The 17,872-nt window shown below is 35.4% G+C and overlaps 2 protein-coding genes and 1 long non-coding RNA gene across 7 annotated transcripts; 2 read left to right on the top strand and 1 right to left on the bottom strand.

Moving 5' to 3' along the window:
• LOC104748293 (F-box protein ETP1-like) lies at positions 844-2,069 on the top strand. The gene has a single exon (XM_010469958.2). The coding sequence runs from the start codon at positions 849-851 to the stop codon at positions 2,067-2,069; it is 1,221 nt and encodes a 406-aa protein (XP_010468260.1). The 5' UTR covers positions 844-848.
• LOC104746176 (putative F-box/LRR-repeat protein At3g18150) lies at positions 2,194-9,915 on the top strand. 5 transcript variants are annotated; one of them, XM_010467594.2, is made up of 8 exons: positions 2,308-2,439; positions 2,829-3,039; positions 6,431-6,693; positions 6,818-6,885; positions 7,693-7,867; positions 8,577-9,023; positions 9,099-9,272; positions 9,392-9,915. In XM_010467594.2, the coding sequence occupies exons 5-8, from the start codon at positions 7,835-7,837 to the stop codon at positions 9,671-9,673; spliced, it is 936 nt and encodes a 311-aa protein (XP_010465896.1). In that variant the 5' UTR covers positions 2,308-2,439; positions 2,829-3,039; positions 6,431-6,693; positions 6,818-6,885; positions 7,693-7,834; the 3' UTR covers positions 9,674-9,915. The 5 variants fall into 5 exon arrangements, 3 of the variants coding, with proteins under 3 accessions (XP_010465897.1, XP_010465896.1, XP_010465895.1); XM_010467593.2 differs by having other exon boundaries at positions 6,431-6,885; XM_010467595.2 differs by lacking the exons at positions 6,431-6,693; positions 6,818-6,885 and having other exon boundaries at positions 2,194-2,439.
• LOC104746177 lies at positions 10,607-11,744 on the bottom strand. The gene is made up of 3 exons (XR_760831.2): positions 11,374-11,744; positions 11,167-11,205; positions 10,607-10,949 (listed from the first exon to the last, which is right to left on the bottom strand). It is a non-coding gene; the product is annotated as an uncharacterized LOC104746177 (long non-coding RNA).

The raw sequence follows: 17,872 nt of genomic DNA on the forward strand, positions 1-17,872 counted from the left end.
AAATTTTGAACTTTTGAACTTTTATATTTATTACAAAGAAAATTTGTTTTGTAATTATTTAATAACTATTTAACAAAATTATAATAAATTTTAGTTATAATTTGAGTACAATTTTTAAAGTTTATTATTTTATTTTATTTGTGGTGATACATTGAATTGTTTGGTGTGTATAATTAATAATTAATATATAGTGCAAAGTTGTGTTTCTGTATTTCATTTTGGAAGTATATTTTGGGATATTGTAGAAATCATTAGTAAAACATTTGTAATAATCTTATAAATAATATAGACATTAGGACAAAAAAAAATAAAAAGGCCCAACTAAAATAATAAAAAGATACTTGACTTTTGGTGTGCTTCTTCGGGAGTCTATCTGATTGTTTTTAACCTTCTTCCTTTTTTCTTTTTAATCAACCTTCACTCTTTCTTCTGCGGCTTAGATCCCGATTGGAATCCTATAATTCTCACCTCCGTGATTTCTATATTTAATTACTTATTGGTCTACTTTGAAGATTTCAATCGGATGTTTTGCAAACCCAGTAAATGAGTNACAAGAGAAAGATTGATAGATTGAGAGATTTGTGACCTTAGTTTTGAGTGATTTTCTAAGGATTAATAAATTTACAAGAGAGTGACGCTTTATAATTCTTTTGAGTTCTTAATCTTTCATTCTTTCTAAAAACAAGAAAGCCGTGAGTGATCAAGCGAAAGAGTTTTGTTTAGGGTTGGATTAAACTTAAGTCGAAGTTGTCAAGTTTTTTTCTTCTCCCGCGATAAAAAAGAGTCTTCAGTCTTCACATTACCAAAAGCATAACTGCTAGACTTTACAGGAGCTGAGACTGAGATCGATGGCGATACCGGAGCTTCTTAACGATTTGGTAGATGAGATACTCTGTCGCGTTCCGGCCACATCCCTGAAACGGTTACGAGCAACTTGCAAACGATGGAACCGTTTGTTCAAAGATGATAGGAGATTCGCAAGAGAGCACTTTGATAATGCCCCAAAGGAGATTCACTCTCTCATCTTGACAGAGAAGTGCCGGATTTGTCCTTTGAGCATAATCAATCTTCCCCCACATGGAGACGATGTTCCTCCTCTTCCATCTGTAGAGGTAAAAAGAGAACTTAGCCTACCACATCCGTGTCCCTTTAAAAATTCACGTCAGTTTGATATAACAGAAGTCTTTCACTGCGACGGCTTATTGATATGCGTCAAGGAAGGCACCCGCCGTTACGGATCTCAAATAGTGGTTTGGAACCCGTTTACTGGTCAAACCAGGTGGATCGAAGCCAACAATCGTTGGAAGAATACCAACACATTTGTTCTCGGGTACTACAACAAGAAGAACAACAAGTCCTCCTGCAGTCAAAGAAGCTACAAAATTTTGTGCTATAATGGTGGCGAAGATACCGAAATCTACGACCTTAACTCCTCTGATTCGTGGAGGAGGATTCCTGATGGTGATCTCACTCCACCAGGCTGGGACGGTATGATCTCTGGAGACATCGTGCCTTTGAAGGGAAATACTTACTTTATTGCTAAGGAGAAATCAAAACCGCAACTTGGCTGGTCATTGCTCAGATTTGATTTCTCTACTGAGAAATCATCTCTGTTTGTGCCTCTTCCCTATCAGTGTCCATTGTATAAAATTTTGAGTCTTTCTGTTGTTAGAGACGAGAAACTTTCCGTGTTTTTACAGCCCGATTCTACATGCAAGGCTGAGATATGGGTGACAAGTAAGATTGGTAATGACTCCACCAAAGCGGTGTCCTGGAACAAGGTCTTAGCATTCGATTTGAGCCCTCATCTTCAAATTACTGATCTAGTAAATTTTGTGCTTGACGAGGATAAGAAACTCGCCGTGTGTTGTGATAGATGGATAGAAGACTGCTACATCCACTGCATCGATAAGATATTCATTCTCGGGGAGAACAATCAAGTCAGTCAATCTGGTTGTGATCCGCTTGTTACACATCAGACAGGACCTTGGCCAGCTCCTCTTTATTACGTTCCAAGTTTGGTCCAAATCGAGCTACCTGCTGGAGGCAAAAGAAAACCAATTGACTAAACAACCCCAGCCAGATGTGTGGTTTTGTATTGTTCCTTGCTNCGAAGCGAATAACGAATATACATATATTATCGTCTGTTGTTAAATTCTGAATTTAGCGACTGTGATTTGGGCTTTTTTGTTATAAGATTATCTAACATCTTAATCATTCAATTCGAGGTATTTCCTTATGTTATAAAAGTATATTCATTCAAAAGAAAAGCCAGATAAGTTCGATGTTGATTTCAGCTTCAGATCTCATGGTGTTCTGTAGACATCGTCATACACTAACATATGTTCTTTCCATGTTTACAACTCTTGTGTAGACAGATACTTATAACATCAACAATTACAGTCAACTAAAAGCAAATACAGATGACGTCCTAAACTGGTTAGTAACATGACTCTCTTTTTTTGCCTTTCTTTTCTAAATTAGACTTTCGAGGAATTGTCATGTGTTTACAAAGAACGAAAACAAAACCAAAACCAGTTTTAAATAAATCAAAACAGCATTAAGATGTTTTTAACCGACTATGCTCTGTTCAGAACTCAGTATAATACTAAATATAAAGCAAATTTCTTTAGTCCCTTTCAACTGTTGTTCTCATCGTAAGTGTATCTAAGTTCGAATTTAGAGTCTAAATTTTAGTAAAGAGGGTTATATCGATATATTCAATTCACTCTATTACAATCTGTCCTTAAATTTGATTTTAAGGGTCTGTGTTTTGAAAATTTTTATAATAAGATGAATTCAGATCTTAACCAATTTATCTCTTACAGGTGACAACTGGGGTTGGTAAAGTATAATCATTCAACACCAAAGCAAGATAAGTTTGAGTTTGATTTCGTTTACATAAATTACAATATTCTGTAAACTTCCTCATTCAATAATATATGGTCTATCCATGTATACAACGTTTCTGCAGAAAGCTGGACTTATAAATCAACAATTACAGTCAAATAAAAGGAAACACTGATGACATCTTACTCGGTTAGTTACATGGCTCTCTGTTTTTGGCTTTGTTTGGTAAATTATTCTATGAATGAATGGTCATTTGATTACAAATAACGAACACAAAACAAAATCTAAATCTAAACCTAGAAATTAAAACAGCATTCTTTTGTTTTATATGGTCTATGCTTAGTTTAGATAACAGTATAATACGAAATATTAAGAGCTATATTAAGTAAATTTCTTCAAATACGAAACAAACCAAACATCCCCAAAATGTTTTACTAATAGAAGACTGCAAAAACAAAATTCACCCTTGAAATTAAAAAATTTAAAACAAAAAACACCAAACCAGACCTTACTTCCATAGATTTTGAAAAATTTCCTTGAACACAACATTCATCGTTTGCTTTGTTGTCCCTCCATCTTTATCTAAGATAAGCACTTTCAAACCCTTCTTCGATGTGACCCTAGAAAGGGCCACATATAACTGGCCATGAGAAAACACTAGTCGAGGTAGAAAAAGACCAACTTCTTCGAGTGATTGTCCTTGACTCTTGTTTATAGTCATGGCAAAAGCTACAGACAATGGAAATTGTCTTCATCTCATCCGAAAAGGAAGTTTAGTATCAGTCGGTTTAATTAAAACCTTTGGAATTAACACTTTCTCTCCAACTCTTTTACCGGTAATAACACAAGCTTCAAGGACATTAATCCCCATCTGAGTAATCTGCAATCGTGTACCGTTGCATAAACCACCTTTAGGATCTATATTTCTCAGTAACATTACAGGAGCACCAATCTTAAGACGAAGACTGTGATTTGGCAACCCTGAGAGCTTTATACTATTTAAGAAGTCTGAACTGAAAACAGGGTTGTTTAATGATTCGCTGTCCTGAGGATCGATACTATCAACACTTAAGTACACCATTTCTTCACCTGTATAGATATATGATCACGTTATTATTGTATTTAACTAAGATCGGAAAAACTAAAAATTTGCCTGATTTAAAAGTAGAAACTAACCTTGGAGCTTCTCAAGCAGTCTTTCATTGATGGTGTTAACATCACTATTTGTTGGACATAAAATAGCTCTTGTTTGGAAAAACTTCGGATCTGTTTTTGTATGCAACATTTCCAAATCACCATATACGGCCCTACTTATGGAATCAATAGGATCAACTAAACTCCCTTATTAAGTTGTTGCTGTATGTTAATCATATCAAATACCTCATAAAATTGACCATCAATGAGTGAGTTTGCTGAGCAGCCTACAATCTATGTGGCCATGCTATCAAAGAGCATCAACTTCAACTCACCAGAATTATCCNAGTCGAGGTAGAAAAAGACCAACTTCTTCGAGTGATTGTCCTTGACTCTTGTTTATAGTCATGGCAAAAGCTACAGACAATGGAAATTGTCTTCATCTCATCCGAAAAGGAAGTTTAGTATCAGTCGGTTTAATTAAAACCTTTGGAATTAACACTTTCTCTCCAACTCTTTTACCGGTAATAACACAAGCTTCAAGGACATTAATCCCCATCTGAGTAATCTGCAATCGTGTACCGTTGCATAAACCACCTTTAGGATCTATATTTCTCAGTAACATTACAGGAGCACCAATCTTAAGACGAAGACTGTGATTTGGCAACCCTGAGAGCTTTATACTATTTAAGAAGTCTGAACTGAAAACAGGGTTGTTTAATGATTCGCTGTCCTGAGGATCGATACTATCAACACTTAAGTACACCATTTCTTCACCTGTATAGATATATGATCACGTTATTATTGTATTTAACTAAGATCGGAAAAACTAAAAATTTGCCTGATTTAAAAGTAGAAACTAACCTTGGAGCTTCTCAAGCAGTCTTTCATTGATGGTGTTAACATCACTATTTGTTGGACATAAAATAGCTCTTGTTTGGAAAAACTTCGGATCTGTTTTTGTATGCAACATTTCCAAATCACCATATACGGCCCTACTTATGGAATCAATAGGATCAACTACACTCCCTTATTAAGTTGTTGCTGTATGTTAATCATATCAAATACCTCATAAAATTGACCATCAATGAGTGAGTTTGCTGAGCAGCCTACAATCTATGTGGCCATGCTATCAAAGAGCATCAACTTCAACTCACCAGAATTATCCATAACGTTGACATGTAGTTTGTACCTAGGACCATAACGTTCAAAGATGAGTATGGAGATTATACACCTATAATTGTGTATAAATTGATAAAATATTTCAATGTGTATACCTTGCGAGAACATTAGTAACATGTACTCGACACCCATCACACCAGAACTGGGGTTTCTTTGCAGTTGAGACAGAACCATTGGTGATTGCGTTGATAGGTGTAACCTTCTTGTTACACCTTTTGCACGAGATATAGTACCAAGCCCAATCACAATCTATGGCATAAATAGTACATATCAATTTGACCTTTCCTTCCTACACATATGTATATATTCGGATTAGGAAAACACTGATATAATTTGAATGGAACAAAATTATAAGGTTAATAATTTTAACACACTTATACATTTCCCTTAGTTACCTCAGTCATATCCAAAATAGCTTGTATGTTCCTCCTTGGGAAGTTCTGGTAGAACTCGCCTACATTTGCTAACTGCAAATTATTCCTTTGTCTCCTCTCAATTAAGGTAATAGCAAGCCCATCATTTGGCAACCTAACATTTATATAAATATATATATATATATATATATATATATATATGTTGAGTAGGGCTGATAAAACCCAATATACACTAAGCATAACGTGGTTTTAAATATATGTAGTTAAACTTACTTATTCTGCCACTCTAGGATGTCTGCATAGTCGGGATTAATTACCACCACAGATGCATTGAAAGCATTGGAGATACTCCTCTTCTCTATAAGAGTAAAACACATTGAAGATTTTATAGGTCCGAACTGGTTAAAACTTACAACATTGCGGTTTTTTAAGTAAAAAAAATACTACTCTATGATAAGGTTAAATGATTAAAACTTACCATTGTAAGTCTTGATTTTTGCAAATCTCACCAGACAAATAACACGTGCTTGAGCATCAGGATCACAAGCACTATGCACTTGCTCAGCAAATGTACCCCACAAAGTGCATGGTAGTCTATCATCACTAATAAAAGCAACGCACAATTAAAATATGTTGTGAATGTTAGGATGACATATGTTTTCAGACATTTCGTATTTAGAATAAAATGTTACCTCTCATCCCGAAGCTCAAAACTGATCTTCTTAGTGGGTCTGTTGTTGACATCGATGGTTTCCATCTCCCCAACATTCACAATTTGACCAACAATATCTGATGAATGATGTCATTGAATTAGCAAATTTATTAGTTTTCTTTAAACATTCGATATGGTAAAATTAAAATAACTCACCAATCAGATGGTTTTCATTCAGGTTGCCGGACAGGACAGAAACAAATGGGGACAGAGTTAAATACGGATCATCAGACACAGAGTCCATCCTACTGACAATGGTTTGAGTGATGAAAGACATCTTGTAACGATGGGCAGTAGGCTTGAATTGACCAGTGGCGATACTCAAACCAAAGTTCTCGACAGTTCTCCATTGACCGGTCACGACCTTGTTTTCAAAACGACTGATCAAGTCCTTCTTGACAGAAGCGTGAATCTTCGTCCCCTGGTAAAAGAAGTTATAAGGTACATTGTAGTTGCATTACAAAAAAATAAAATTAGAGGTGAATGATGGAAGACAGCAATATTTAAACTTACTTGGACATCTGAGAGCACCATATCGAAAGTTTCACCAAATCTTGTTGAGTAGGTCTTCCATGAATGAAGAACCCTTACTTGGACCTTCCAAGAAGTCTTGTAAGGCTTAACGTCGCGAAGGTAAGCGTAAGCTGCAGCCATTGATAGTTTCTTGCTGAATTTTGCTTGAGAATTGATTTTTGCTTGATGAGTTTTGAATGTGTTTGATGTTGGATTATTTATAGTGGTCGAGTGTTCTAGGGTATCGTATAGGATTTGCTTTGATAATTGCGGGATTTTTGGTTATGATTAGGATTATATTATGTATCTGATAGAATTTGCTGATTTTCAAGATTATTAGAGAGATTTGAGGGCGGGATTGATTGAGAAGATTTTGTTTGAATAGTTACCAAAAAAAATACCTTCGCATATTTTTAAGTGTGTATTGGGCTTGTGGACAATTTTTAAAACCTATAGATATTGATAATATGGCTGATATGTATTAATTTGGGCCTTAGGGTAATTGAAGCCGGGTTTCTTAAAAACACGCGGATCCTTGCTGTGTGGGTGATTTTTTTTTTTAAATAATTTCTGACACATTTACCCTGCTCAGTTAATCGATTGATTGTCCTTCTATATGTATTCAGTGGCAATTGCTGTAAATACAGTGAGAATTTCGGACATTAATAAAAACGTACTCCTCTTTTAATTATAAGAAGATGACAAAACTGTCTTCCTTTTTCACCTAAGTACAAGTTGTACAACAACTAGAAGTCATCATTACCCATTCACAAAAACACACGTTTTTTTTTGGGCCATCCAAAGTTGAAACATATCAGAAGATGTTTACTCATGATAAACTCTTTGATTTGTCGTCGTTTAACCTTAAGTTATGCAAATATAAATGTGTCGTCTTTTGACTTATTTACGTCTGCCAAACGTCGCCAGAAAAACCAAGGAGCAGTAGACGTATGTGATCAAAAGGAGTAGACGACTTGATAAGCTCTTAATTACCCGATGCAACCCTACAACACATCCTCTCCTTTATTCCGACCAAGTTCGCCATCAGAACTTCCGTCTTGTCGAAACGATGGAGGCACGTATACACCAAATATATACGATGGTACAATACACCTTGATATATGATATTGTTTGATAGGAAATTAAATTTTGTTCGAAATTTAACTTGAGTTTTTTGTTTTAGTAACTTTAGTTAGTTACAGATTTATTTCTGTTGTTTTATAGATTTGGGCCTAAGAGCAATTTCATTGGTGATACTGCCAATTGGGTGTCAAAGAGAATAAATAATAATATTTTTATTTTAATCTAATTAATTATTATTATTTTTCCCCCCAGCCAGTTAAATGATGACACATGTTAGATTCAGTGTTTTTGTGTCTCGGCAGAGACACTCTTTTCTCTCTTTCCAACTTTTGTTCTTTTTCTTTTTTTTTTTCTTTTTATTATTCTTTTTTTTATTTTTCTCTCTTTCTTTTGTGCATTTCATGTAAATTATGTGCAATAGACATGCCCTAATAGTAGAGGAGACTCACTTTCTGTTCTGTTTTTTTTTTTTTTGGTCAAAAAAAAAATTCCGTAGAGTTGAGCGGTATCATAAAAACAAAACCCTAGAAAATCTTAAAATAGCTTTTAGATAAATTAGAGATGGCGACGATCAAGACATAGACAGGTTGATCAAGTTCCTCATGTCCCGTAACGTGGAGAATCTATTGTTGGATATATGGAATATTCATTCCGATGAGTATAAGATTCCTGATGTATTCTACATGAGTTCTTCTGTCAAGCAACTCACCTTTAAATTCAATTGTAAGATGGTGATTCCCAGATGCTCGGTGGTGTCTTGGACATCTCTGAAGAAGTTGTACCTGGGTGATTGTGCTCTCTCTGATGAATCCATGGCTGCGATTCTATCTGGTTGTCCGGTTCTCGAGTGCTTAACATTGGATACGTGTGGTGAACTGAAGGTTCTTGATCTCAGCAAATCATTGTGTTTGAGAACACTAGATATATACCCCTACAGTTGGGTTCCGGGGCCAACACAGATTCTGGCACCGCATGTACATAATCTCATATTGGTAATAAACTCACAGTTAGCATGTACTTCTTTTGATGTCTCGTACTTAGCCGAAGCTAGGCTGGAGATTTGCATTTTCGTATTGAACAACGTCGAGGCTGGTTTCCTTCAAGACGTAGTGCTAAAGATGCTAGAAAAGTTGCAGAATGTAGAGAAGCTTACTCTTGGGGGAAACTTTCTTCATGTAAGTATCGATCGTCCTCCTTATTGCATTTCTCTAATTAATCATAATTAATTTGATCTTTGCTTTTTTTGATAGATTTTATCTTTGGCCGAGGTTCGTAGTGTTCCCTTTCCTAAGTTGAAGGTGAAAGATTTGACTCTCAAGACACTTATCTTTCAATATGTTATTCCTAGTATAGAAAGACTGTTGCAAAACTCACCTGATTTAAAGAAGCTAACAGTACGCGTAAAGAGCTCCAACTACATACGGGTATAGTTACCATTTAACCTCTTTTAATTTACCTTCCTTTTGACATCTCTTCTAAGTATCTCTGATCAGTTCGAATATATATCCAAGAACCATTTTTGTATCTTCTTTCTGTTGAGCAGGACTATGCTCTAGACGACTACTTGGAGTTGCAAGGCTTTAACCCGGATCAATGTTGGAGGTCAAAAGATGGGGTCTCTTTTAACAAGGTCGGTTGCTCTATCGAGCCAAAGCACGTGACTTCACTGTTGGAACTCGTGCTTAAAAACACAAAGACATTAGACAATATAGCCGTAATATTTGATGAACGTTACCCTTCGTTTAAGTTAGAAGAGGTGGTCGTTCCAACACTTTCCCACAAGAACGTCTCCATTGCGCTCCTATATAATCAAACCGATCCCTGACATCAGATGATGAGTGGTGAGTCATATATAGGTTCGTTCCGAATCTTCTTGAATATTTGTTTTTCTTTGATAATGGGTACTGTAATACTTTATTTAATATTACTGAATATTTTACATCGAACCTCATATATAGTAGAAGAAGACATTTCGTTATTTGTAAAACAAGTTAGGATATAATGTAAAATTCTTCTTATATATTCTCTCAACCCTAAGTTTTCATTGCCATTGAATGATGGGTTTATATACACACATTTATGATTATAAGTTTATAACGAGTATTGTGGAGGAAATAAGAGAATGTGTTTAATTATGTGAAGAATTGGCTTATGGTTTATATATCCAATATAATTAATGAATGATACATTCGTATATATTGCGATATGTTATTTTGATTTTACTACAAGTGAGCTTGTAATAGTGTATAGACTATAGAGTGTAAGATTTAATTTTCTGGTTTGATTTACTAACACTACAAGAAATATGGACATTGGTAGCACACGGAAAATGCTACTAAAGGACTTTCGTAGCGCATTTGAAAACGCTGTATAATGAGGAGCTATAGTAGGTCCCCTCCTTACCATAGCATTTTTTAAATGCTACAATAGTCAGAGCTATTATAGCGCTAATCTTCTGCTATAAAATAATCTTTTGTAACATTTGATTCATGCTATAATAAAGTTTTTCATAACTTTTTTTTAGTGTTGTAAAATATTATTTTATATCATTTTATTAGTATTATAAAATATTGTTTTGTATCTTTTTATTAGTGCTGTAAAATATTGTTTTGTATCATTTTGTTAATGCTGTTTAATGTATATTATTATGTGCTATATTTCAATTATTTGAAACCTATATTGCATAAAATATAAATTGCAAATTGATTCATAAATAAAATTAATATTACATTAAATTTATAAACCATACATTTTATATAGAATCATTCTATCAAATACCCAAAAAATACAAATGCTTGAATCACCAACCAAGTCATAAAAAAAAAGGCAAGTACATTTCTTCACCAAACCAAGTCATAAAGAAACCGAAGCAGCTCTAGTAGATCTCCAACTCATACCATTTAACAGCCAACGCCATTCCATCAGCAGATCACCTTAGAGTCTTTGGCTTTGTGTGAACTCTCTATTTCTTCATAGAGTCATAACGCATATGCAGAGACCAATAACAATTGCCATACCTCAAGGATCTTCCTGAACTCAAGCTTGTCTTCCTTCTTGACAGTTATCAAACACAAGCAAGAAGCAGTTTTTTGTTGAACAACCTGAAATCAAGAAACCGAAATAACATAAGCAGACAGACATATGGTCCCAGGATCACCAGCTGAAGTTTTTCTCTGCAAAGTTCACCATCAAACAACAACGTAAATAAACAAAACCAAATACCAAACACAGAACAACGTAAATCCTTCCTCTATTAGAAGGATCAGAGGAAGAGGAACAAAGAACTTCACAAGTCATGAAGAAAACTGAGTTATATACATGTGATGTCTCCGTTTCAGCTACTCTAATCACTTGCTCCTACACACACATAAATCAGATTCAAAATCAATCTGAGAAAAGCCATACTAAATCTCATCTTCGATCTTAATTAATAACCTAAACGAGAAAGAAAAAACTAGCAGAAGATTCAAACCATTAACTTAATCGAAATCACAAGAACAAAAGCTAGAACAAAACAAATCTGACCTGAAGAGAAGGGGAGAATCCAAATTAGAAAGACCTTTGGCTGAAAACCCAGAAAGTGAACCAGCATCAGTCCCTGGGAATAACAAACGGAAACCAAAATCAATCACAGAATGATACTGAGTGTGTTTGATTCCGATGAACAAGTAAGTTTCGGTGGTGGTATTGTGATTTCGCTTCCTCCAATTGCTACAAATGATCCGATTTTGCCTTGGGTTTGGTCTTCGGCGAATCATCTGGAGATGGGAGGGATAAGATGAGAACGGTAGCTCAAAGGCAAAGAAGAGAAGCTAATGAAAAATCGTGGACATAGAGAGAAGCTAATGAAAAATCGTGGACATAGAGAGAAGCTATAGAGGAAGAGAAGAGGAAGAGTTTCTCTCGCACACACAAACAAACAAACAAACAAACAAAAAAAAGAAGAAAAGAGGAGCGTGAGTGAGACAGCAAAGGGAAGTCAGAAAGAAGGAAGGTAGTCCATTGATTTAAATAAAATCAACGGTGTGTATTAGATAAGGGATGATCCTTAACTCTATGGATCAACCAATCAGAAACCAGCTTTTCTATTTACATTTTAAAATTTGTAATACTTGAAATATATATTTTCAAAATTACTAGATTAATTTTGTAATACTTGAATCTTTTTTATTTTTGATATATTTTATGATATTGGTGTTAAATAATTTACAATTAAAAATTTAATGTTTATGGTTAAGAATTAGTAGTTTCAAACCCTATACCCTAAATCACAACCCTTATACTTTATACCCTAACATCAAAGACTCTATTGCATTCATTCTTATTTCTATTTTGTAATAAGACAATATAAAACATTAATAGTTTCTATATTTATTCTAAGTAGAAAATTTAATAATTTACAATTAAAAATTTAGTGTTTATGGTTAAGAGTTAGTAGTTTCAAACCCTATACCCTAAATCACAACCCTTATACCCTATACCCTAACATCAAAGACTCTATTGCTTTCATTCTTATTTCTATTTTGTAATAAGACAATATAAAACATTAATAGTTTCTATATTTTCATTGTTATTCTAAGTAGAAAATTTAATAATTTACAATTAAAAATTTAGTGTTTGTATTTATATTATAAGTAGATTTATATATACTTCAAACCTTATATACTCTTATACCTTAAATCCCAAACCATAAATCCTACATTCTAAATCAAAAATTCAACTAACGTTTTATTATTATTTTGTATTTTGTAATAATTTTTATTTTATTTTATATTTTTAGTATGAAATAATAATTCATTATATTTTTTTTCTTAATTTTGAAACAGAAAAATATTCTACAAATATTAACCATTAATCATATTTCATAAATATCATGAATTATTTTTGTTGTGAGTTGATAATGTTATTTTAGTGATTCTGGAGAATGTTAAGAGATTGATATAAAAAAAATCTCTAACTTATTTTATTGAATTATCACAAACCGTTAGTAGTATAAAATTTGCATAATTCAGAATACATTTCCTATAAAAAGATGCAAAATGCTAAATATAATAAAAATTGTCACAACTCACAAGTCTCATATACTAAACTCTCACAAGTCCCCATTTCGTCCCACATTCTTGCAAGTATTCTATCTAAGTTTAGCATCACAATCTTTAACCTCGTCTGCCATATTTGCAACTGAATCAAATCCAATGTAGGCAAAGAACTGTGACTCGACCAGCAAACTCAAGACAACATCCAATCAATTTCCTGAAGCTTTTGTGACCACTCACCATCGATGAAACTGCTATGTCGTGTCAAAGTAAACTTCATCAAATTTGGACCTTCTTACAACTTTATCGATGAATATTTTGTGATGGTTCTCTGTTTGACCTGAATACCATTCGTAGCCAAAATCAGATAATTCAGAAATATGATTCGAGTCGCTGAAATTGTTGGTCGCTTTGCGGATCTCATCAGCAGAAAAGAATTTGACGGGATTGAGTTTGCCATCGCAACATTCGATGAGATCTTCGAATAACATCGCCCCGTCTCTCAGACGCGTAATCAGATAATGGCTTCTTCTTCTTCTCCCTCCGCCAGTTGAACCACCAAGAGTGTATTCCAGAATCAGTGTCAGCCAATTAACCACGCAACTATGCAGAATCCCACAAAATTCAAAAGCAAAACATTAAAGGCTCCAAATCCTTCAACGAGTGGTTAATGAAACCGCAACAAACTGCTAGATAACTAAACAAGCAAGTGAAATGATACCCTTCACCAAAGCAAATGTAAGAGTAGTGATAGGCACTTCCAGCTGAAGGAAAAAGGCTAGAGAGTGCTACAGAAACACCAGCTATAAAGAATGAAAAGGCTAGAGCAGGTCCTGAATGCTCTCTCGCCACTGTTCCCACAAGAATATAAACCCCTGCTCCAATTGTTGATTCAACACCTAAAAATTTTACAAACCAAAACTCTGATGTTTAGCGAAGAACACATCCAAATACAAAAAATACACATAATTTGTTATCATATCTTACATAAGGACAGCGAAAAACAAACAAAAAGCTACAGACTTTATAAACCCAGATATTACAGACACAAAATCAGATTGAGAAATTCATTGACTTACAAAGAAACATCGATTCCTAAAAATTAGTATTTTTGAGAAGATTGATTAGTTCATAATAAGAGTACCAATTGGGATTAAGTGAGGAAAGGTCAAGGCTTTGGCGAGTTGCTGGTCATGAGACTCAGTTTCGCAACCCCGTGAACGGCCACCTCTGGTGACGGCGGCTGAGATGATGGAGGAGAAAGTGGTGGCGGCGGAGGAAGAGAAATCGCCGACGAAGCGGACGTGGAGAGAGACGGAGACTGAGAGGGAGAGTAGAGATCGGAGAGAGAGGAGAAGTGGAGAGAAGAGGGGAAATTTTCTTCGATTTAGATTAGGGATAAATGAATTGAATTTTTTTTTTTTGTATAAATGTTGTTTTTTAGGGGAAAAAAAGATGAGCTAAGTTTTAATTTGGCGGACAAACTAGAAATTTGGGTAAGTGTTTTGCCTCCTCGATGATTTTCCAGTTACAATAATGATTTTTGGATTCCCGCTTATTGAAAATCTTTCATAGCGCTACAATAATGCTATAATAGAGTTCACTTCCGATGATTTTGACACTTTTAGTAGCAGTCAGTAAATTTGCGCTACAATAATATGCTACCAATGCCTATATTTCTTGTAGTGTAAGGTAAGATTTTGTAAGATTATATTTTTGCTTTCAGTATCTTCACCACACTATCGACATGTAGGACTAGTCAAGAGGTTTCTCCTGTATAGGTAAAAATTTCCAGCCACATGACATTTGCAGCTATATATATCTTATTATATAAAGTTTGATGTCAAAATTACTAATTAATAAAATCTTGACACGTATCAATTAGATCATTCGGATGTTGACACATGTCCATTCTAAAATTATTAAATTTTTAGAAAAGAAAACGTAAAAATACAAAACCTACCATAAAAAAAAATCATTATAAGGAAATTATATATATATATATCAAAAATTCGAAATTGTAATATCGTTTACTTATTTTAATTTTAAGTTGTTAATTTTACAAAAAAATGATTACTTTTCATATAAGATAAAAATATGATTGTGAAAATTATACAACTAATTACTGTTTCTAGAAAAATGTATATACTTACATTTACATAAAGAAAGAGATTTTTGAAGTAAAAGATTTAAAATAAAAATAGATCGTTTCATAATTTTTTCAGCAATCAAATAATTTATTTAAAACGACTGCTATTGTAACATATAAGATAGGAGTATGTCAGATTAACGTATGCGTTTTGGTAACTATAAAAATGTTAAAGTGAAGAGACATATAATAGATTATTTAATATGTTCATAAAGACAATTTGTTGATAATAGTAAAGAATAATGAGTATATTTTAACACTAAAATATATTTGTGTGTACAAATACACTTCAAATGGTAATGTAGATTTTGTAAATGGATATACATTAGTGTATTATAGCAAAAAAACAACTATTTTCTATAACTAAAAGTTTATCTCTTTACTTTTATACATTGTTTTTACTTACGAAAATAATTAAATAAATATATATTCTTTGTTAAATTTAATTTAATTTTAATAAATTTGAACTCATGTACAACTATTTTCTTAACTAAAAGTGTATATGTTTACTTTTTCAATGCAAACAATAAATTAAAAAAAAATTCTTGGTTAGTTGCCATAGCCGGAGAGAAGGGGTTTACAAAAGAAATTTCAGAGATAAGAGAACGCGAAACAAGGATAAGACAATTCACCTTCGTATTTGACGCACGCGGGAACCAAGAGATGGAGAATAGTTGGAAGGATTCCAGCGAGTTGAACTCATCGAGCACGTTGGAGAAGGACGGCCAATCTTTAGGGGACTGAACCAGAGTGAGTAACTCAGCACAATCAGTCTCGAAATGTTGACAAGCGATCCCTGCAGCACGTATCTGCTCCATGGCCCAATACAACGCTTCTAACTCTGAATGCAGGGGGTGTGGCTCCGTCTTAGAGACTTGGCCCCCAACAACAAGGTTTGCTCTTCACCAACGCGACACCGCTAGTCCAATCCTGAATGCAAATTGGTTGCTTTCAAAGAACCATGACTCTGACAACGAGGTGAAGAAATCTGGACATCCGAAGACAGAGATGGAGCTGACATGACCGCTATAAAAGAGAGGCCTCTTCCCAGGCTAACTTATCGCTCTAGAAAACAAAATCCAAATTCGAGTACACCGACTCATATGGAAAACCCTCTGACGAGACATGAGTCGGAGATAAATCCCAAACTTCACAAGAGCGAGGGCATTCAAAGAAAACGTGATTAATAGTGTCAACCACAGAATCACACTTATTACAACAAATACCACATTGGACACTTCGGTGTATCTATCGACTTTTATAGATAATTTTTACTTACTAAAAATATTTATTTTAAATTCTTTATTAAATTTAATTTCATTTTAAAAACTCTAAATCCGCACATCGGACGGTCCTAATCTAGTGTATATATATATCCCACAAATACCATTTTCTTTGCTTAGAATATCTTGAAAATTTGTCCTCCAATGACCATATGGGTGTCATGTCACCGCACAATCACGAATTGTGAATCATTTATTTTATGTTTGCTTCTGAATGAATCAATCTATCTGACTCTGATCACATATAACTAAATGTTTTTTTTTTTTTTTTTTTTTTTTTTTTTTTAAAAAAACTTTTCTATTAATATTAGTATTGATAATGGGCCTACCACTAATGGGCTCGGCCTTGGAACTAATTACAAAGGTCCAGCAGTTACAAAAAGGAGAAAACGGCGGTCGATGCCTTCGCCGGAAAAACGATCGGATCCTGCTGAATGACCTGAAACAGAAGCTTGAACAGGAACGCCGGTGGTTGCAGGATCCACGGCTTTGCGGCGGATACACCAAATCGAAACCCTTGACATCCGCAACCAAACTCTGTCTCAGGTTCTTCTCCGGTGTACTGCTTGACCCGCTACAGATCCTCCAACAAGTTCAAACCACCAATGACAGGCTCCGCGAAGACAGGTCCCGTGCCTAGCAACCCGCTCACTCAGATCTAACACGCCTCTTCCAGCTCCGGCAACCACCGCAACCTCCAGGTAGGTTTGCTTCAATCCGGTCTGGTGGACACAAAGTCATGGCGATTTACAGAGGATGATGGCTCAATCCATCTTCCATAAACCGGATCCCATGATAGCCCCTAAGGATGTCAAACATCTAGGTTAACCACCGCAACAATGCAACAATACCCTCCTGCCCTCCTCCGACTTCCGCCGCAATCGCAGCTTCTGGCGGATGGGTGAACCAAGGGAAAAGCTCCACCGCGACCAAACGCGGCTTGATCTAGAAGCTTCCCGACCATCCAAACCGAAGCCACAGTTGCATCAGAGGAAGACAAACCACGCCTCTGTTGCCGGAGATGCAAACCACCCACCACTGCCTTCCCCTTGTAGATCCAAGACCCACAATGAAGAACCGCCCAAACTTACCTGTCAAAGAAGCCAACCCCAACTGAGAAGTAACGCCTCGACTGGACGGAGAGAAGTCAAGATCCAGTGAGAGAAACACCAGATCTGACCACCGGAGTTCACCGAAGAGAAGCCGCGGCTCTCACTTCTCACCAAAGCCAACAAACCCTTCGGCGAGTCCCAACACACAAAGTCTTCCACCCAGATCTGCCAAATCCAGCCACGAACAAACGCTGCCGTCCTCAAGCAAGTCCGTCGAGCCTTCACTAGCAGACACCTCCCAAAGAAGACTCCACTTCACGCGCCTAGACATCGCCGGAAACCACCAACAAGAGAACCATATCAGAGACGAAGGACCACCTCACAGAGGGTGACGATGACAGTAGAAGCAGCTAAGAAAAGAGGGGAACAAAAGCCCTCTCCGGTGCCGGGAGGGCAACCGGAAAGGCGGCGGCTCAAAACTAGGTTTAGGTTTTTAGAGAGAAG

Source organism: Camelina sativa, chromosome 15, assembly GCF_000633955.1.
Source record: "Camelina sativa cultivar DH55 chromosome 15, Cs, whole genome shotgun sequence".
Lineage (NCBI taxonomy): Eukaryota > Viridiplantae > Streptophyta > Magnoliopsida > Brassicales > Brassicaceae > Camelina > Camelina sativa.

Bases quoted from the DNA above. Each gene is read 5' to 3' on its own strand.
- LOC104748293 (XM_010469958.2), top strand. From the start codon at position 849: ATGGCGATACCGGAGCTTCTTAACGATTTGGTAGATGAGATACTCTGT.
- LOC104746176 (XM_010467595.2), top strand. From the start codon at position 7,835: ATGGAGGCACGTATACACCAAATATATACGATG. The intron at 7,868-8,576 runs GTACAATACACC...TTCAATTGTAAG, and splicing joins TACACCAAATATATACGATG to ATGGTGATTCCCAGATGCTC. The intron at 9,024-9,098 runs GTAAGTATCGAT...TTTTTTTGATAG, and splicing joins TTGGGGGAAACTTTCTTCAT to ATTTTATCTTTGGCCGAGGT.